Source organism: Metarhizium brunneum, chromosome 1, assembly GCF_013426205.1.
Source record: "Metarhizium brunneum chromosome 1, complete sequence".
In the NCBI taxonomy this organism is placed as follows: Eukaryota; Fungi; Ascomycota; class Sordariomycetes; order Hypocreales; family Clavicipitaceae; genus Metarhizium; species Metarhizium brunneum.
Window position 1 is genome coordinate 252,479 of NC_089422.1, and position 20,843 is coordinate 273,321.

A 20,843-nucleotide genomic window follows, 5' to 3' on the forward strand; every position below is an offset into this window, starting at 1 on the left:
GTCCACCACTGTGGCTCTCTCTCTTGCTTCTGCAGGTCAAGTATTTCTACACAAGCCCGATATTCCCTTCTTTTCTCGCTTGTTTACGTGACATCCCTCCAATTTCCTCGGCAGACTTCGGCTGGGTCTTGCTTCTTTTTCTTCTATTTCTTGCACTAGATGTACTCCCTGCCATCTGACTTGGATTTGCCTGTCCGATACTGCTGATGTAGTCGAGAATGTCTTCCAACTCCCGTTGCTCTAATGCCACCGCCGCCATTATTTGGCTCATTCTCTCCTTGAACTTGCCACGTTTGGAGGGTTCACGTACATAAAAATCATTTTCCAAGTATATTTTATTATTATTATCAAGATATTATTAATGCGGCTATCACGAGATAGCTTTTGTTAGCGTACCGCGATAAATGATACCCACAATAAAAGCACGGTGCTAAGCCGCGAGCCGTGCCCAAAAACCAACTTTGGTCAAAAGATGGACTTTTTTTTGGGCACGACAGTAGAATTGTCCGCAGATAAGATGCTAAGCTGGATTACAAGACGCATGCGCCTCCGAGACAATAGATCTCAGGACACCTCTAACCGGCAAGCCGTCAAGTAGAAACCTGTTCCCCCAACAGGCTGTACCACCTGCCTATGCGAGCAATCTCGCAACACTTGTATCTGATGGTGCTTCAGGGCATGCGCGCGCGACTATTACCCGCGCGGTGAAACGAGGAGCGGAAACCCACGCAATAAAAGCAACGCGCAACACCAACACGAGACCAGACTGGAAAGCAGCCTCGCGAGCTGATCAATATCTGCGCGCTGGCTGCAGCAACATGCAAGCCTTACCCGGACAAGGTCGGTACGGGGGATTACTGCTTGGCCCCAACGTCCAACGGGGCACAATGTTTCTCGAAGCTCCTTTGTCGCATCCCCTGACGCCAAGGGAGTCCCACCGTCGAGGCCGGAGGATGCCCACGTTTTGCTGCCCAGAAACAAACATGCGAGGTAAAAAAAGGCCACGCGAGCAAGTTCCGCCCAGCCGGGCCCATGCAGTCCCTTGGCGGACCAGAGACACAATCTGAGATGAGACGTTATCCCCGAGCCGTCGAGGCAGTGCTCAAGAGTTCGGCCGAAAGGCTCAAGTCTACGTCCCCATCATCAAGGGCTGCCCCCTGAGTTGCGGGATCCGCGAAGGGGCGGGTTGTGTGGCATGTGCCATGACCGAGCATTGTCAGCAAGGGTAAGCGCGATTGAGCATCAATGATGGGTTACCAGGCTGGAATAAGCGCATCATGCAGCTGCCGGGAAGTTGGCACGTTCTGCCAACGGCTTCGCCACGGGGTCAGACTGGGAGAGCCGACAAGATGACATGGTGGAGCAAAAACTGCGGGACCAGGGCATCTCGAAATCGCGATAAGCGGACCGCTGGGGTGAACTTGACGGAGGGACCGAATGGATGAAGAGATGCATACATAGCTTGCGTGGCCCTCTTCCAGCCAAAGGGGGGGCCAAAACGGATGAAGATGATGCTGCGAGGGAAAAGGGCCACCAGACGGCCTAAAAACGAACTCTTGCATGCTCGGCTGCGTGCCACCGCCCGCTGCCAAACAGCCACCCCCGTCCTGGGCAGCATTTGGAATTGGACGCTTAGGCGCCGGGCGCTTAACTGCGTGGCAGGGATGGAGATCCTTCCGCGCCAAAGCATTCAGCCCTCAACTCGGCATACCCATGTCTGGCGCTTACCTAGGAGCTGAGTTGTGGCCTCAAGCGAGCGGCGCAACAAGCATGTTTTGGGAGCTTGGCTCCATGAGGCGTCATCTTTTAACCTTTCCTTGCTTGCTTTCTTGCAGAATCATCGACTTTGGGGACTTCCAAAGCCCCTGTCGGAACAGCCCAGCGCCGTGAGGTATTGGGCGGATGAGGTCCGGTATGGGAATCAAATGCGGCTGACAGTGTTTGTTGGCGGCCGGCCGGGGAAATGCTGCCATATCGCAGGACGATCAGTGTGCCTTGAGGATGGCGCGGATGCTCAGGCCCCCGAACAACGGGCACGCCTGGTCAACCCAAGGAGAACAGAGCCACGTTCCCCCATTATGCAGGGATCATCGAGTATATGGGCCTGAAGAAAACCTCCAGACCGGCGGGAAGCTCGGGAGCGCCCGATCAAGCTCTCGCCTTCGGGAAGCCCAGAGAAAATAGGGGGCTTCTGGAATACAACACCTTGACGTGAACAAGGAAAAGGGCTGAGCCCAGTTTCACTCTTGCGGGCTTTCCTTCTGACCACGGGAGAAGGCACATCAAGCACCATCTAGGCAAACCGTCTTGGCGAAACCCCATTCCACCTCTTTGAAAGCTGCCAAGGCGTTCAGGATTCCCCCTTTTGCTCATGTCAGTTGTGCTTCCACCGCCCCCCTACTCTCTTCGGTTGGTGTTGTACGGATCCCGAACATCACGAGGCATTCTGTCGAGACTGCGTGGGCAACGGGGGCCAAAAGTAAAGGGCTGCGTCATGTTCTGTACGTCTTTTCCTTGGCCGATATACAGAAAGGATCAGTCTCATATCATCGCGGCCGATGCAATTTGTGCCTCTTGAAAACTCTGTCATCACATCTCATTCATCTACGCCCCCTTGTCTGAGGCAAGCAAGGCCCGAGTCTTCTGCTGCAAAATCCCATTCCACCAGGCTGAACGACGTACAAAGACAACCGTCTATCCCAAATGACTGAGGATGGGCCGTCGACCAGGAATCCCATAAATGCCGCGCACCGGCTCCTGTCCAGAAACAAGTCTTCAACAAGACCGCCATCAACAGGACGCCAGACAAACAGAGTGAGAAAAACGACGCCCAACAGGACAAGTCTACGGTTGACCTTGCCAGACGTGCCCGACTTCCCCATCATGGCCCCTAAGAAAGCCACCAGAACGAGCTGGACGGTGAGTCACCCCCCCAGGAGTGTTCCTCTCCTTCTTCCCACCTTCAAACGCATCTGACAAGCCCGCAAGCCCCCGCAGCCGTCGGTGTCGCAGCTCATCGAAACGCTCAACGCGCACCGCGTCAACACGCTCACGGAACTCGTGCGCATCGAACGCATAGCCGGCAGCTGTGCGGATCCCCACGACGCCGCGGCCTTCCAGCAGCCCATGACCCGGGCGTGGATTCACTACGTCACGTCGCACCAGCTCGCCAGCTCGCTCCTCGGCCTGACGCCCAACTACCCCATGACGGGGGACGTGGTGCGCGACGCCTACAGCCGCGTGCGCGAGGACCCCGCGAGCAACCGCAGCTGGAACCTGGCCTGGCTATGCCTGACCAAGATGAAGGACGACGGGCTCCTGGCCGCCTACGCGGCGCTCGAGGCCATGAAGCCCGCCATGTGGGGGGGCAAGATGCCCTCGGCGGCCGACGTCGCCCAGCTGGCGAACTGCTTCGAGTCGGAGTGGACGGCTGCCGTGGACATATTGCTGAGGCACTGGGAGAGGTCGCCCACTTGGTATTGAGGGGCCTTGGGGGGCCTTGAGGACCTCTTTTCTTTTTGTCTTGGGATTTTGTGTATAGACGGTGGGCATTGGCTGAAGCAAAATATGGTGTTGGCAGACGTGGATGAACAAAAGCAAGGAGAAAAAAAACACGTGGCGTCGAAATTTGGTGCATTAGGACTTGACGGACCGCCCTTCTATTGTGTGAATAAGAGTTCTTTCCTCTTACGTAGCTTTGACGGAACAATACAACAGTACGTTTTTTTGTATTTGATGCCTCGTGGGGCTCAGATATGTACTAGTCATGCCGCGTAGCTCGCAGCGATGCAGAGAGTCGGATATAGGCTCTACCCCCTAAGCTGTCTCGGCCTCGTCGTCGTCGTCTGACCAGTCTTCGCTCTCGAGTCCTTCCCCCCGAATAAACATGGAGACGCCCCAGCCCACCAATGCCAGACCACCAAACAAGCTCCATGAGAGAGCCTCCCCCTTGGGTCGAATATTGACCGAGAGGGTGAAGAGGCCGCCCGACACAAATGGGCCGAAACTGCGCCCCAGAGCGGACAATGTCTGAGCAACACCGTTTAGTGTGCCTAGGCTGGCGTGCGACGGCGCAGAATTGGTAATCTGATTGCTGGTTAGTACTAGGAGGGGCCTCAAAAGGGGGGTGGTCATCAGGGGAGGTTGGATCCCGACGATGCAGCAGTGAAACTTACAAGCAGCATTACGCTCGACAGTCCACCGACGGCGCAAATATTCTTCAAGATCAGGACCATGGCCAGCTCGGCGAACAGCCACAATCGGCCGCTGCCGATGTTCAACGGCGGATCGTCATCAAGGTAGCCCACCCAGGGCATCAGAATCATGCTGACGCCGAGCCCGAGCAAGGCGTATCGGTACGAGCCCAAGTTCCCAATCTTGGACTTGATGGACTGGAAGAGAAAGGCCTGAAACGCAATGGTGGCAAGACCAGCGGCGCTGAGACTGAAGCCAATCTTTTTGGGGCTCAGGTCACGGCCGGCCGGCGCGGGGGCGGATGCAAAGATGGGATACAGGCTGTTGAAGCTGATGTTGGAGAGCTGGAAAACGAGATACGTGGCAAGGAGGATGATGGTTGTCCGGTTGAGCAAGTCTTTCCAGACAGGCCTGCCACTGACACCACCGTCCTTGACATCGTCTCCATCAGTGTCGGCATCGTCTTGGTCGACAGAGGATGATGTCGATGAGCTAGACGATAGGAGCGGCTGCTGCGAGGCCGAAGCCTCTGCCAAGCGCGAGCTCCAAGACGCCCTGCGGTCCCCCGGTTTGCCGGAACCGTCGACCCACGCGACAAGACGGCTGATCCAAGCCGGTCTCCAAGGGCTCTTGCCCGACTCGTCGAGCGTCTCCTCGAACCAGATTCCAACCACGACCACGCTCGCAGCCAGCATCGCTGCGCCGAGGACGTTGGGCCCGAGATATGGGTACTCGGACCCCATCTTGTTGACCAGAAGACCCCCGAGCGCGGGGCCGGTGATGCTGCCCAGCGAGTAGATGACGGGCAGGTAGGTAAAGGCCCTGCTCTGGTTCGACCGGTCGGTGACTTCGCCCAGGACCGTCGGGACACAGGCCGCGTTGCCGTTGAGCATGCCCATCAGCGCGTGTATCACCACCATTTGCCAGTACTCCTTGCAAAAGCCAAACACGCAGAAGCAGCCCATGAGGGAAAAGGTGCCCGCCACCAGCACCGGCTTACGGCCCACGATGTCCGAGGCGTACCCCCACAGGAAGTTGGTGGACAGCTGGGCGAGGGCAAAGGCGCTCGCCAGCAGGCCTACGTACAGGCCGTTCTCGCCGCCGGGCACGCCGGGCATGGAAGCCACCATCTCCGGCAGATAGGGCCCGATGGAGTTGAGGGCCGTCTGCTCGGACAGGGACAGGAACGCCAGCAGCAGCAGCTGCCGCACGGGCAGGGGCGTCTCGTCGTCCTCGCCGCTGGCGGACGACTCTGTAGACTCGGAAACGGCATCCTGGCTGGGGACGGGGGGGGGGCCCAGCGGCGTCTTGGGCGGCTGCACCGGGAAGGTCTGGTATTTATGCGTCGACGACTGCCGGCGGAACGAGCCCAGGGTGGGAATGGGAGCGCCGGCGTGGAACGAGCCAGAGGAGGCCGTTCGGTCGGAGACGTGGTGCTTCGAGTGGATGACCAGTTGGGGCCGGCTGGGATCTCTGGTCATGATGGGCGCGCGGAGGTGCGGACTGGTGGTTTCGCACCATGCGGGTGAGGTTGAGAGTGAGACGCGCGATGCTTCTTGGCTGGGACGGGGGACGGGGGCGCGGGTGACTGGTGAAACGAATGACGCGCAGCTGCAGATCGCGTCGGCATGCCGCGATGAGGAGTCGATTATGCAGTCAGTGGCATGGTAGCGCCTGGCGGTTTTTGACTTTCACAGCCGAGGGGGAGACGATGCTGCGCTCGACGACAGAGCCGGGAGGTCAATACATATGTCCGGTGACTGTACGGGAGGGCAAAGGGCTAAATGCGAAAAAAGGAAAAACATCTGCTGAGCCGTGTCTGTAGGTTTGGATGATGGCGGGTGATTATTGGACGACGTCACCAGTCGTGGTGGGAATGGTACGCGAGGGGGACGCTAGACCAAATTGGGCGAGGGAGGATTTCTTGCTGTTGTCCCAGTCATCATAAAACTTTGTCGACCAATATTGTATAGGGTGATTGAAGAAGAAATGAATGAACCCCTGTTGCATACCTACATACAAAATGCGCCAATCTTGCATAAAAAATTGAAAACCAGTGCAACATGGTATATTCTACAATCTACATCTATGATGGTACAAGACATGCTAAAACGCTCAACAATGCACACTTTTGCCCCTAGACATCTCCCGTCCTAAAGACCTCGAGATGCACCTTGTCCACATGGACCCCCTTGCTCGTCAACTCGTCCCTCATCTTGATCATCCACTCCTCCGGGCCGCAGAGGTAGTACTCTGCCGTCTTGTCGTCCAAGTACAGGGCGCCCTCCTCGGCAAGCTTGTCAATGTCCATTGAGCCAGCAAAGTCGTAGTGCCTGCCCTCCTCGTCCACGTCCTTGATGTTCTTGACGAACAGGGCGGACCGGACGTTGCGAGCGGAAGCAGCCAGGTCGCGGATATGCTTGCCAAAGCACACCGAGTGGGCGTGACGAGCGGCATGCGCCCAGGTGACGGGCCTCTCGGCATTGGACGACTTCATAATCGAGTCGAGGATGGACATGAGCGGCGTGGCACCGACGCCGGCCGACAAGAGGACGACGGGGGCGGTGGGAGAAACGGCGGCGTCGTCAAAGAAGAACTCGCCGCGCGGCGGGCTGACGTTGACGACGTCGCCGACCTGGTACCGGTCGTGCAGGCGGTTGCAGACGATGCCCGAGACCCTGCCCTCGGCGAGGTCCTCGGTGGTGTAGGGCTCGATGGCCTCCTTCTTGACGGACACGCGGTACTGGCTCATGCCCTCCTCGGGCGCGACGCTCAGGCTGAACTGGCGGTTCTGCAGGAGCCCGTCCAGCTCGGGCAGGGGGATCTGCAGCGAGACGTACTGGCCCGGGCGGAAGGCCGGCAGGGGCTTGCCGTCGACGGGCTCCAGGTAGACGCTGATGATGTTGTCCGTCTCGACCTCCTTGGCGGCAATCTTGAAGGGGCGCCAGCCCTGCCACGCGCCCGCGTCGCTGTAGAGCTGCTTCTCCCGCTGGATGAAGATGTCGGCGAGCTGGCCGTAGGCGGCGATCCAGGCCTCGGCGATCTCGGGCGTCAGCGCGTTGCCGAGAACCTCTGCAAAGGCGCCGACCAGGTACTTGCCCACAATCGGGTACTGGTCGGGCTTGATGAAGAGCGAGGCGTGCTTCTGGGCGATGCGCTCGACGGCGCCGCTCAGCTTGGGCAGGTCATCAATATAAGCGGCGTAGGCAAAGACGGCGTTGGCCAGGGCGGCGGACTGGGCGCCGCTCTGCTGGTTCTTGAGAGAAAAGTAGTTTTTTAGCTCTGGGTGGGCGCTGAGCATGTTCTTGTAGAAGGTGGTGGTGATGGTTTTGCCATACTGCTTGACCACGGGCGCCGTCGACTTGACCGTGGCGATCTGCTGGGCGGTAAGGGCCATTCTGAGAAGCGTGGGGCGCATATAAAATGTTGTCAAGTTTTGTTGTAGTAGTATACGATCTTTCTTTATGGGAGAGGGCAAGGGGGGCTTTAGTAAAAGTGAGGATGTGATTGGTTTGCCGGGTGGTTTGCTTTGGCTGGCTTCATGCAGGACACGATCTTGTACACGAGTGCAGCAGGCAAACGAACGGCTTTATACAACATGGAACGGAATCACATTTCCCAAACAACGGAGATCCGGAGATGCAAAGATTTACGGCTGATTCAACTCAGGTCCCAAAACACGCGGGCAAAAAAAAAAAGACCATAAAAACGAGTAGTCACAGCAGCCATGTGGCATTGTTCGTATGCACCATCTCTCGCCGCAGGTCAACGGCCCCGGGTCGGGTCACGGCTGCATCGACAAAGTGGGCTGATGTCGACCTTTATCAACCGTGCGGAAACCTAAACGGAAACCCAGGTCGGCGACGCAGGGAAGAAGTCGGAACGTGGCACCGAGTCAGCAAACGCGGCCAATAGAGGAACTCGCAAAGCAAAAAGTGGACAGAGGGTCCAATTGCTGCCAAGCTGCGCCCCGGCGGAGACTAAACTTGTTTTGTAACATCGATTGATGCTTAATGGCCATGATTGCGCCGAGTATTGCATCAATTGATGTTGCGCATTGAGGGTTAGAGTGTCTGTCTTGTCAATGTTCTGCAGCAATGTTCTGCGCCCAAGCCACTGCCGGTTGTGCCTGAGCCATCTCGAGTATTGGGCGCTCGAGTTTGCGGCTGCAAGCCATACTCAGGATTGACGGCGTCACACCACTTCGCGGCTTGATCAGTCGGTGGCGCTTCTTTTATGGAGGGGCGACAGCTGGAGATGCAAATTCCGGCCGTCGCGGATACCGGGCGGTTTATTTCTAGAAGCCTCGCTCCGTTAGCCCGGGCTCCATGTGAGCGTGTGGATACGTGCTGATGTTCCTGGCCCTGGTCGCATTCCGTGTACGCGAGTTTGAGGTCATGCTACTGGTCCGCCGAGTGCTTTAAAGAGTCGATTAGTTTAGTCTGATGACTTTCTTGGTGAGGCCGCTCAGAGTCACAGATAATCCCACGCCGCCAAGGACGGACACTGGTGGTCCTTTCTCAGAATAACGACTCTCATCAACATGTTTCATTCATGCATTTTGACAAGAGCTTGTTTCATAGTATTCATGCCGCTGTGCCGGCGGGTCGGATTAAATAAATTAAAGTTGACAATCAGCCTTTATGAAGGGGATTATTTTAGATTTATTGACTCGGTGTTGGTGTAAAAACAGGTGTGCTGTTGGTCAAATTTACTTCTATTAATTGGGTGCTGCGTGTTTAGTTGCCCGTTTCAAGCCGCGTCATTTTGGTTGCATCCATCGTCTTTTGCTTGCAGGAAAATATCTCACGTGACCACTATTGCCCCTCTTGGCCCGGGATTTGGTGCCAACAATGAAACTTCAAATGTTCTCTCCCCTGTCCTTTTCCAAATCGCCATCACCGTCTACCGAGTGCACATGCACTAATTACCTGCGTGCACATGCTTGCTTTGTCGATGCCATCTCGCCACGCGCGCAGAAACCGATCCGTCCCCACTACGCCTTTGTAGTCATGTACGGATCTAGCTGACTCAATATTCTCACATCTCCACCGCCAACATTCACATCTCCGGCCACCGCTACTATTCCGTCATCACCATCTCCGAGCATGACGTTGCCTCGAAATTACCCCCCATCAAGGGACTTCTTCCTGCTACGGCCAGCAATGCACACACGAACCTGTCGTACAATGTGGATAGAAAAAAAATTGATCACCACCTCCAGTGGCTAGACCGACAATCCCAAAGGCCACTGGCATACAACCATCGCCAACCAAGCGCATAATGCATCAAGCCAGCGCAGGTCTGGTGTATTCTAGAGCCTTAGGGGTGACTGATGCGAACGGACTCCCTTGAGCAAATAACGACCACAAGATTACGGACTCGAGTTTGAAAGAGTGCCATCTATCGCGCCAGAGGGTGTGAAACTAGATGTCCTGTTCACTCTCAGGCATAGCCGCCCTGTCCCTTGCCATGATACTTTTGTTCCATGTGTAATTTGTTCTGACTGGGGGCGTTCTTCGAGAAGCAGGAGCTGGACATCACCAAGAACCTGACAATATACTTGCCACTAGCTAGATGCGCCCTATGAAATCCGGCATATTCTACCGACGCAGAGCCAAGACTTGCCGGCCCGGCTGGACCATTTCGATCTCGGCTAGATTCAAGACCGATTGATCTTTCCCGGCGGACATTAAGCGTAGGGATGCCTGGTTCTCACTGCTACGAGTCACACGCAAAGAGTGGGCTACATATCATGGCCGCGCAAATGCAGAATATCGACTTGTCGGGTCCATTTGAAGGTTGAGACGAATCATTGTTCATAGCTCAACCAACTACCCCCTCCTTGAGCAATGGAAAGCTGCATGTAAGTTGTGCCAAACCAGCAGAATCGTGGCCGCGGTCTCGGTAGAGCAAATCATGTATCATGAACAAGGGCATCGGCATGACCATATTAATAGAGGTGCTAGGCTTGGGTACCATGGACATCAATAACCGGTTCAAGCATGATTGAATTGAACGGCAGAAACAAAGTCATCGTAGGCATCCGGGGCTCCTCGGCAATCCCTATCAAATCACGATGCAATCAATGGTGGCAGACAGCAGCCATCCCTCCCACCGGCCGGTAGTAACGCCGCCTTCTGCACCTGCATACGTACAGTATTTCTAGCTGCTTTGAACGTATGACTGAAGAAATGGCAAGGACTGGTCGAGTCTGACAAGACCCTCGTCCGTGGAGCTGCCCCCAAGTATGTCCACGCAAAGCCAGAACCCGATGTGAATTTGTCAACAAAGTGCAATGTAGCAACCTATTCAGCGTGCTTTTGTGCAGTTGGCGGTTTACTTATGGGGTTTTATAGCCAGAATTTCGTAACTTTTTTTATGCCGTCGGGGCCTGCATCTGCCAACCGCCTCCCGAGACAACCTACTGCAGCCTGTACCTGGTAGCTGGCCATGCTGCCTCAAGAGGCCGGCTGCCAGTAAAGATGAAGGTCTGAAGAGGTTCAAAAACTCATTGTCTCTCGACTTCATGTCATGTCTATGCTTTACACGCCCATATGTTTCGTCGGACCGGGGCTACTTGACCATCGACATAGCCTTGCCAAGTCTCAATCACCACAGGGCTTCAGATACTTGGCCGACCATCAAGCAGCACTACAAGTTACGAACGGGACCTTTTTCAAGATCCTGCGTGGCTTGAGAATGAACCGTAGGCTCATTGCCTACCATCGCAAACAACCCCCGGAACCAGCCAGCTCTCATCTACTTGTCTGCAGACACATACAAAATCAGGAGGAGCCATACCTTTTGCACGTATACACAGCCGGTTGGGTACACACGACAGCGCAAAGGGTGACGGTAATCTTGAACGACTTGATGGTGAAGCACAGCGCACACCGAGGCGTTACTTTCGGTGACACCACGCGCGGGTGAGGAGGAGGAGGAGGTAACAGTAGACTGCACGTAAGCAAATATCTTTCTTTTTTTAACCGTGCATTAGCTCTTCGTGGGGAGTACCGCGTACAGTTGGACGCATGTTCCCGAGCTCGCAGGTCACCGGTGCGGGGGAAGAACTCATGACCACGACCTTCAGACAGCCAGATATGCAAGATCAATGTCTCGTCCACCAGCCATGTAAACCCGTGCGCTTTTCAGTCTCGCCATTGCTCTATTCAAGAGTTCCATCATGGCGCTTCCCGTCGAGGAGGCCGCAAAACAAGCCGACGCCATCCAACCAACGTCCTCGATACCAGGCTACTCAGAGACCGTGGCCGAGGCCAAACCCGACGTCGAGCAACAACACATTGGCACGCTCGACCGCCGCCTCAAGTCCCGCCATGTGCAGTTCCTCGCGCTCTCGGGCGCCATCGGCACCGGCCTCTTCGTCGGTAGCGGCCAGGTGCTGTCGCTCGCGGGCCCCCTGTCGGCATTCCTCTGCTATGCCGTGACGGGCTTCAACCTGTACTGCGTCATCAACAGCCTCGGCGAGATGGCCGCCTGGCTGCCCATCCCCGGCGCCGTGCCCGTATTTGCCGCGCGCTACGTCGATCCCGCGCTCGGCTTCACCCTCGGCTGGAACTACTGGTACCAGTTTGCCATCGGGGTGCCCATCGAGGCGACCGTCTGCGGCGTCGTCGTCGACTACTGGCCCAACGCGTTGCCCAAGGCCGCCCTCGTGACCGCCTTCTCCGCGACCATGGTGCTCGTCAACTGCCTGCCGGTGCGCGTCTACGGCGAGGCCGAGTTCGCCTTTGGCGCCGTCAAGCTCGTCACCATTGTCGGCCTCATCGTGCTCATGTTCGCCATCACCGTGGGCGGCTCGCCCGCCGGCGGCGCCATCGGCTTCCGGTACTGGCGCGACCCGGGCCCCATGAGGACGTACCTCGCCGACGGGGCGACGGGCCGCTTCCTCGCCTTCGCCAAGGTCTTTATCCAGGCGACCTTTTCCTACGGCGGGAGCGAGATGGTGGTGGTGGCTTCGGGCGAGACGGAGGACCCGCGCCGCAACATCCCCCGGGCCATCCGCCGCGTCTTCTGGCGCATCGCCGTCTTCTACGTGCTGTCCGTCCTGCTCGTCGGCCTGTGCGTCTCGTCCGCGGACCCGGGCCTCCTCGACGCCATCGGCCGCTCGGCCCCGGGCGCCGCCCAGTCCCCCTTTGTGATTGCCATCCAAAACGCCGGCATCGGGACGCTCCCGTCCGTCATCAACGCCGTCATCCTCACGTCGGCGTGGTCTGCCGGCAACTCCTTCTTCTACGCCGCGACGCGCGTGCTCTACGCCGCCGCCCTGGACGGCAAGGCGCCCTCGGCCCTGAGGTATGAGCGCTTCGGCGTCCCCTACGGCTGCGTCGCCGCCACCGCCGTCCTCAGCTGCCTCGTCTATCTCAACGTCAACAACCGCTCCGCAGAGGTCTTCTTCTGGATCAGCAACCTCAGCGCCGTGAGCACCCTCATTGTCTGGGCCAGCGTGTGCTGCACCTACCTCCGCTTCTACTACGGCCTGCGCCGCCAGGGCGTCTCGCGGGACACCCTGCCGTACAAGTCGCCGCTCCAGCCGTTCCTCGCCTACTTTTCGGTCGTGTTTTGCCTCGTCGTCGCGCTGTTCAATGGCTTTGACGCGTTTTTCCCAGGCAACCTTTCCGCAAAGACGCTTGTGCCGCCGTACGTCGACATTCCCATCTTCGCGGCGCTGTTTTTGGGCTACAAGTTTGTCGTGGGCACGCGGTTTGTCAGCCTGGCCGAGATGGATCTGTGGTCGGGCAAGGCCGAGATTGATCGATTGGAGGGGACATGGAAGGTTGTTGAGCCGCGGAATTGGCTGGAGAGGATATGGTTCTGGCTTGCTTAAGCGCACGCCACTCTGTATTGAGGACCGAGGTGCTTCGGAGAGGTTGTGGTTCTTCAGTGGTGCTGTACCAGATGGGGATGAAGAACCCGAGAAACAAAACACGAGTACAAAAAAGAACCCACGACCTTTCATTGGGATACACTGCACAGTCACGAGCCCCCGCGTTCGTCTCGCCAAGAGCTCTGCCGCCCATATGCCCTCGCATATAGTTCTCGGATCTGTCGGGAATACGAACGTGGGAAAGCTTGAACGATTGCCTGGTGTTTCCCGAATACGGTTCGCAGTGGCTGTTGGCCTTTAAAACCTTACCACATGCAATTTTCATAACGAAACTCAAGCGTCAAATACACAACTTGTCAGATTATTGTTATTTATTTCTATCCATGCTGCTCAAATCCCTCCAACATCCGCAGTTATCAGCAAATACAACCCCATCTCTAGCCATCTTCTATCAAAACAGGAGCCTTGAAGCTGTTGGGTATACTCTACTTATACACCCTATATGAACTCTACTTTTTATGGCGTTTTATATTGCTATTAATTTACGTAACATGCTGTTTTGTTCATGATAACTCCAATCTGACTTTCACTTTTTCGCACTGCAATTTTTATTGACCCTCAACCTGCTTCAAGAGGCCCTCGAGGTTAATGCTCTTGGGACGCTCAATGGGCAGACCAAGAGCACGATCCCAGATCAACTGGGCCAGAGGTCCAAGACCACGAGACACACCAAAGGTGGCGGTGTAGTACAAAGTCTCGTGGAAGCCGTAGTGGTGGAACAGGACACCGGAGCTGCTGTCAACGTTGGGGTAGGGGTTCTTGGTCTTGCCGTGCTTCTTGAGGACCTCGGGCGCGATGCGGCTGTTCTTCTCAACCAGCTGGAAGACGGGGTCCTGGGCAATATCGGGGCGGGCGGCGGCATAGTCCATCAAAGCCTCGAATCGGGGATCAGGCTTGCGGAGGACGGCGTGGCCATAACCGGGGACCACACGGCCAGAGTTGAGGGTGGACCACAGGTAGTCGTGGACATCCTGCTCGGTATAGCCGGCGGGGATGGCTTCCTTCATCTGTAGAATCCATCGGAGAACCTCCTGGGCGGCCAAGCTGCAAATTGTCAGAATCAAAAGCTAATGACTAGTGCTCAGAGAGACAAACTCACCCGTGAAGAGGACCGGCCAGACCCTGGAGACCAGCACTGTAAGAAAGAAATGGGTCGCTAAGAGCGCTACCAACAAGGTGGGTGGCGTGGGCAGAGACGTTGCCGCCCTCGTGGTCGCCGTGCAAGGCTAGATAGAGACGGAGGAGATCCTGGAAGTTCTCGTTCGCCTTGCCTCCCTTGCCGAGCATAGCGGCAAAGTTGTAAGACCAATCCTGCTCAAGATCGACCTCGGCAGGAAGAGCACCACCTCCACGGTAGGCATTCTGGTAGATCTTGGCGGCAATCGTGGGCAACTTGGCCAGGAGCGAAACGCAGTCGTCAAAAGTAGGCTCCCAGTAGTCGGACTTGTTCATGCCAGCCTCGTATGCCTTGGCAAACTTGGATTCGTAGTTAAGGGCAGACACGGCCATGGCGAACTGGGTCATGGGGTGAAGGTCCTTGGGAAAGTTGTCGAGCATCTTGGAGACGAACTCGGGGATCTGGGCCTTCTCGGCCAGCTCGCGAGAGAAGACGCGAATCTGGTTGGTGGAGGGGACCTGGCCGGTGAGGAGGAGCCAGAACATGGCTTCGGGGAGCATCTCAGTGCCAGTCTTGCCCTTGGGAAGGATCTTCTGGCAGTCTTTGATGGTCTTTCCGTGGAAGCGGATACCCTCGTTGGCATCGAGGACGGAACCCTCCCAGACCATGGCTTTTAGGCCACGCATACCGCCGAGGGTGTTTTCGACCTTGACCTCGCCAATGGTCTTGCTCCCGTGAGCCTTGACCTTCTTGAGAAGCTCACGCTTAGCTGGAATGACCTCCTTGAGGGTGGCCTTGAGGTCGGGCTCGGCAGTGGCATAGCCGCGAGCGCCGATAAGAGCAGCTCGGGTCAGAGGCTGGTTCATACAAGTCAGCAAATGGCGCGTCGTGGCATTGGTGTATGGCGGCATTGCGACATTGCGACATTGAATAACCGCAATTGCGGGTTGATTAGCTGCTAGTGGTCTTGCTCATCATACCTTCAGGGAGCCAAAAGCCCGAGTGGAATTCCTCAGGTTCAGAGCCATGGTTGTTGATGTTGGACTATATGATCGCGGAGCTGGCGGGATCTGGATCGTGGGGTAGATCTGTAAATAGGTCAATTGGCCTGTTCCCCGCAAGGGGCAGCAGTCAATGGGCAAAGTGCTTACAATATAATGAGGGCGCTTCGGTCTCTTTTGAGCTTACCGGAGCTACAGGAGTGAAGGGAGAAGATGTAGGTCTGACAGAAAAAAGTCGGCCGTGCAACGTGAGGGAGGCTGACCAAAAAGTTATGCCGAGACACCTGGTGGTGACCGCATACCGGGCGCATATGCAGCCGTATCGCTCCTTCCCCGCCAACCACGAGCCAGACCACCGGCGAGCATCTCGAGACAGCCGAGGAAAGCCGCGGGCGCCCGGTCCAACGGTTCGTTGCCGGGCCGTGATTGGCCAATCAGGTACCGGGTTATCTTTTTTGCCCTGTGATTTTGGGTAAGCTTTGGGGAAGGCGCCCCAACTGGCTGCCCAACTGGCCAGTGGGTTCGCATCATGGCAACCACGGCGTGGGTTTGGCGGTTTGCTCTTGCCTGGATTTGAGTTTGAGCCGGCAAGCCGGTGCCACACATTTGATTCCTCCAGTCCACATGCATGCAAGCAGGCGAGGCGTGACCAGCAGTGCCACTCTCTGCCACAGCTCTTGAGCCGTATCAGGCGTGATAGCCGGCCGGACTGAGCTCGGCTTTGCGTGCACCACCATTCGGTTTCGCCCGCATTCCGAGCCATTCCAATCAGACCCTTTATTACAAACCTATCATCAACTGCTTATTCTGCATTTGAGTGTCAGTGCAAGCGACAGTGTGTCGCCATTTTGCTCGGAGATTTGCTTAAAGGTAGCTGGTACTCCAACCTACAACCTGCGAGCCACTCCTTTGACGTCCCTTGGCCATCATCGTCACTATGATGCGAAACGTTGCAACCAGAGCCTCCAGGCGAGTCTTGCCCACCATCAGGCCCCGAACGACCCAGTACCGCTCGACAGCTATTCGTGCCATCTTTACAACCGCCGTCATGTCTGCCCCGGTTGGCAATCCCTTTTCGCACGCGATTCCCGCTGCCGACTCGTTCCAGCTGCTGCCAGAATCGCAAAAGACTGGCGAGGCTGAGGATGCCTTGTACGAGGCCCAGATCAAGGAAGTTGAGGCGTGGTGGTCTTCTCCTCGGTATTCTGGCATCAAGCGACCGTATAGCGCTGCCGACGTCGTCACCAAACGAGGCTCCCAGAAGATCTCATACCCCAGCTCTGTCATGGCCGCCAAGCTGTTCAATCTGATCCAAGAGCGCCAGGCCAAGGGCGAGCCTGTTCATACAAGTAAGTCTTGGCAAATGCACCAATTGAATCTGCAAACTGACAAACGCATAGTGGGTGCTATTGATCCCATCCAAATGACACAGCAAGCTGCTCACCAGGAAGTCTTGTACATTTCTGGCTGGGCTTGCTCGTCCCTGCTCACCACGACCAACGAAGTGTCTCCCGACTTTGGCGATTATCCCTACAATACAGTCCCCAACCAAGTTCAGCGTCTGGCCAAAGCCCAGAGCATGCATGACCGCAAGCAGTGGGATGCTCGTCGCAAGATGACTTCCGAGGAGCGTGCCAAGACTCCGTACATTGACTATCTCCGGCCCATCATTGCCGATGGTGACACTGGCCATGGTGGTCTGTCTGCTGTCTTGAAGCTTGCCAAGCTATTTGCCGAGAATGGTGCCGCTGCTGTGCACTTTGAGGATCAACTTCACGGCGGCAAGAAGTGTGGCCATCTTGCTGGCAAAGTCATCGTCCCCATTGGCGAGCACATCAACCGACTCAATGCTGCCCGATTCCAATGGGACGTTATGGGCTGTGAGAATTTGGTGATTGCCCGAACCGACTCCGAGTCCGGCAAGCTGCTTTCTTCCGCTATTGACGTCCGCGACCACGAGTTCATCCTGGGCGTCGCCGACCCTTCCATTGAGCCACTTGCTGAGACGATCCAGTCCATGGAGGCCAAGGGAGCTTCTGGCTCCCAGATCGACATCTTTGAGGCCAAGTGGGTCAAGGACACCAAGCTGGTCACCTTTGACGAGGCTGCTGTTGCCCACATGCAAAAGGAGGGCGTCAGCCGGGAAAAGATTAACGAGTACCTGAATGCGACTGCCAAGGACCGTGACATGGGCATCACGCGCCGCCGTGCTCTGGCTTCTCACTACTCCAAGACCCCGGTCTACTTCAATTGGGACGTTCCGCGAACCCGCGAAGGGTTCTACCACTTCCGGGCCGGCATGGAGGCTGCTACCAAGCGCGCGCTGGCCTTTGCTCCTTATTCTGACCTTCTTTGGGTCGAGACTGGCGACCCCAATGTCGAGGTTGCTGCCAAGCTCGGCCGCGCCGTGAGGCAACAGTACCCCAACAAGGGTCTTGTGTATAACCTGTCCCCGTCATTCAACTGGATGGCCCACGGCTTCACCCCCGAGACCCTCAAGTCCTTCATCTGGGACATTGCCAAGGAGGGCTTTGTTCTTCAGCTGGTTTCCCTGGCCGGACTGCACTCCACGGCAACCATTTCGTGCGAATTGGCGCGCAACTTCAAGACTGACGGCATGAAGGCATATGTCGAGCTGGTTCAGCGGCGCGAGAAGGACCTTGGATGTGACGTATTGACGCACCAGAAGTGGAGTGGAGCCAGCTACATTGATGGCATGTTGGGGGCTATTCAGAGCGGCAGCTCGAGCAGCAGGAGTATGGGCGAAGGCAACACTGAGGGTCAGTTCAACTAGGCTCAGGTTGGTCGAGGCAAATAAATGCGATGAGACATGGGGCAAGCATGGTTCGGAGTTTGTATTTTGGGTTGAATATACACCTTTTTTGTAGAGTAAATACATACTTTAGTAAGCTAAAACGAAGTTCATCATGCTTCAACAACTACAAAGTCCATCAGAAGTGATCTGCCACGGGAAAAGGCGCATTGATTATTAAGTATATAATTTTTTTCTTTCATAAGTCCATTATCGCAATCCCAGCAACATGTCTCCATGTCTCTACCCAACCCCTCTGTACCCCTCTTCGCATTGACTTCCACTTACTCCCCTACGCCAACGAGTTCTTGGAAGCATTGTTCTGGGGGGCGGCAGCAGCGGGCCCCTCCGGGGTAACATAGGCCTTGGTCATGCCGCCGTCGACGACAAAGTCGTGGCCATTCACAAAGCTGGCCTCGTCACTGGCCAGGAACACGACGGCATGAGCCTGCTCGATGGCCTCGCCGAAGCGGCCCGTGGGGAAGTGCACCTCGCGGCGGTGACGCTTGGCCTGGTCGTCGCCCAGCCAGTCCTGCAGCAGCGGGGTGTTGAGCGGCGCGGGGCACAGGCTGTTGAACCTGAAGCCCTCGCGGGCGTGGACCATGGCCAGCTCGCGCGTCAGGGCCAGCACGGCGCCCTTGGAGGCCGTGTAGGCGAGCTGGGGCGTGGCGGCGCCGACGATGGCGACGACCGAGGCCGTGTTGATGATGCTGCCCTTGGTCTTTTTGTGGCGGCGCAGCGAGAGCACGGCGTGCTTGCAGCCGAACCAGACGCCCTTGACGTTGATGTTTTGCGTGAGGTCCCAGATCTCCTCGGGGGTGTTGACGGCGTCGTCGTCCTTGGCGTGCATGATGCCGGCGTTGTTGAAGATGATGTCGAGGCCGCCCCAGGGGTCGACGGATTCGACGAGGGCTTTGACGTCGGCTTCTTTGGAGACGTCACATTTCTGTGATGAATTGCTTTTAGTCTGCTGTCCCTTTCTGGTTGTTGGTGACTGGGGACTGGACATGGTGCGTACCTTTGTTTCAACCTTGGCAGAGGGAACGAGCTGCTTGACCTTGGCCAGGGCCTTTTCCAGAGCGGGCTCAGAAATGTCGGCCATGAGCACGTTGGCGCCTTCTTTGGCGAAGAGGATGGTGGTTTCGAGGCCGATGCCACTGCAGGGTGCCAAGTCAGTAACGTGGGCTGATGCGAGCGTGGAAGGGGTAAGAGGAAGCTATTCGCACCCAGCGGCACCGGTAACGACGGCGTTTTTACCAGCAAGACGACCCATTGTGATGGTTGTGAGGATGGAAAGAAGGTTGGATTTACAGTGTGTCTGAAATGTCTCAAGAGGAGGAAGGGAGGACAAGAATGAAATAAGGCAGAGGGGTTCTTGGGTGTTGGCGGGGTCGGCAAGCTCTGCCAGCTTTTTGGTGTCACCTTGAATGGCGGGGTTGATAAGGACCAGACATGGACCTTAATAAGAAGTTCGATCAACTACAACTACATGTCTTGGCTGAAGCGCGCGGGACCAAGGGCCCGGCTTGCTGGCTTTACTATTTCCTGATGGCCGAGACACGCGGCACGCGTGATGGGTTTAAGAGGTGAGGCACTGGGCCGCGGCGACGGCGTTCCATGTGGACATTTACGGCCAAGGCGATGACGGACTGCAGTGTACGGAGGAGGTGAGCTCTGGTGTCGCGTTCCGACAGCGGCCAGGCCCACTGAACGCTGCGTGACAGCTCGTCAATAGTACCAGTGTCGCACCCGGCATCGTGATTGGCTCGTCCGAGTTGTCATTGTGGCTTCTCGGTGCGCGCACCGAACCGCGCTCTGCGGCCGGCGGTCCTGTACCTGCTCTCTCATGGTCCGAAATCGCCATAGGCATCCGCGAGTTACAGTGGTAGTATCATCATCGTATTTGCCGCGGACTCCGCGTACTGCGCCTATCTTTCGCGGACCTGCATGTATTCTAGAAGCTTGGAGCGATGGCACACCGCGGATCTGTAACCGTCCCTGGCAGCGTAGGTACCTGGCGTCGATGCGCGGGCCGCATCATATGGCATTGCGTGGCAGCCGCGGGCTCTGGGGCTTGAAAACTGGAATGCTTCATTCCTCGAGTATTCAACTACGTGCAATGTGTATTTTGCGAATTCTACTTTGTATGTGAAGGGAGCGATACGTTAGCCGCGCTGGATGTACTTGATATGATGTACCGTAAGGCAGGGTGCAAGCCATCACAGTCCCTGACCGCGCCGCAGCTCCGCAGAAATAAACCAAGTGAAACAAATTGCACGGCAACTAGAAGCGCGCTGAGTTACCAATGCCAAAAATACCGCTTCGTCGCTTCAATGAACGCCCGCACCGGCCGCTCATGCCGAAGAGTTTGCATGTACTATCTCCAAGTCCAACCCCACGATCCAGAATCTGCGCGCTAACCAGGGCCGCCACCGGGTCTCACCTTGGAAGCGCCACGCCAATCAAAACGTCGTAAACCCTTGCCGCACCCCCCGCAAGCCACTTCAGTGCTTCCAAGAGCTGCACCCCAAGAAAGAAAAAAGTTGATGACGATGCAGATTGGCGCAAAAGCCGCATGGCTTCCCGTATCGTGCCCGGTCATCGCGGCTGAAAACCCGTCTGCACGCCCATCTAAAGAGGCCGCACGCCCGGTTTCTGTTCTGCTCCTGGGGAAATAAAAACACCAGGCGCTAGAGACGTCAATCTTGGATCTTTGGAAACTTGGCTCAAATCCACGCGCGGCTTTCTTCATTGTGCGCGCAACATTTCTGCCCCCGCTTTGCTCAAGCTGGAGCTTATCGTGACATGACT

General features: G+C 56.6%; 7 protein-coding genes across 7 annotated transcripts; 3 read left to right on the plus strand and 4 right to left on the minus strand.

Annotated features, from left to right (window-relative positions):
• Positions 1-2,883: 2,883 nt before the first annotated feature.
• On the plus strand, positions 2,884-3,483 carry G6M90_00g000810 (uncharacterized protein; the record flags this gene model as incomplete). Its single annotated transcript, XM_014687501.1, has 2 exons — positions 2,884-2,919; positions 2,989-3,483. 2 exons carry the CDS (start codon positions 2,884-2,886, stop codon positions 3,481-3,483), a joined length of 531 nt encoding a protein of 176 aa, XP_014542987.1.
• A 333-nt stretch (positions 3,484-3,816) lies between these two features.
• On the minus strand, positions 3,817-5,675 carry mfsB_0 (Major facilitator superfamily multidrug transporter mfsB; the record flags this gene model as incomplete). Its single annotated transcript, XM_014687500.1, has 2 exons — positions 3,817-4,086; positions 4,176-5,675. The coding sequence occupies 2 exons, from the start codon at positions 5,673-5,675 to the stop codon at positions 3,817-3,819; spliced, it is 1,770 nt and encodes a 589-aa protein (XP_014542986.1).
• A 656-nt stretch (positions 5,676-6,331) lies between these two features.
• On the minus strand, positions 6,332-7,591 carry hmp_0 (Flavohemoprotein; the record flags this gene model as incomplete). Its single annotated transcript, XM_014687499.1, has 1 exon — positions 6,332-7,591. The coding sequence occupies one exon, from the start codon at positions 7,589-7,591 to the stop codon at positions 6,332-6,334; it is 1,260 nt and encodes a 419-aa protein (XP_014542985.1).
• A 3,789-nt stretch (positions 7,592-11,380) lies between these two features.
• Positions 11,381-13,042, plus strand: G6M90_00g000840 (uncharacterized protein; the record flags this gene model as incomplete). The annotated part of the gene is made up of 1 exon (XM_014687498.1): positions 11,381-13,042. The coding sequence occupies one exon, from the start codon at positions 11,381-11,383 to the stop codon at positions 13,040-13,042; it is 1,662 nt and encodes a 553-aa protein (XP_014542984.1).
• A 608-nt stretch (positions 13,043-13,650) lies between these two features.
• Positions 13,651-15,247, minus strand: mcsA (2-methylcitrate synthase; the record flags this gene model as incomplete). The annotated part of the gene is made up of 3 exons (XM_014687497.2): positions 13,651-14,146; positions 14,202-15,076; positions 15,200-15,247. The coding sequence occupies 3 exons, from the start codon at positions 15,245-15,247 to the stop codon at positions 13,651-13,653; spliced, it is 1,419 nt and encodes a 472-aa protein (XP_014542983.2).
• A 910-nt stretch (positions 15,248-16,157) lies between these two features.
• Positions 16,158-18,014, plus strand: mcl (2-methylisocitrate lyase; the record flags this gene model as incomplete). The annotated part of the gene is made up of 2 exons (XM_014687496.1): positions 16,158-16,569; positions 16,621-18,014. 2 exons carry the CDS (start codon positions 16,158-16,160, stop codon positions 18,012-18,014), a joined length of 1,806 nt encoding a protein of 601 aa, XP_014542982.1.
• A 310-nt stretch (positions 18,015-18,324) lies between these two features.
• Positions 18,325-19,305, minus strand: linB_0 (2,5-dichloro-2,5-cyclohexadiene-1,4-diol dehydrogenase; the record flags this gene model as incomplete). The annotated part of the gene is made up of 3 exons (XM_066129492.1): positions 18,325-18,978; positions 19,051-19,189; positions 19,259-19,305. The coding sequence occupies 3 exons, from the start codon at positions 19,303-19,305 to the stop codon at positions 18,325-18,327; spliced, it is 840 nt and encodes a 279-aa protein (XP_065985733.1).
• Between the last annotated feature and the right edge of the window lie 1,538 nt (positions 19,306-20,843).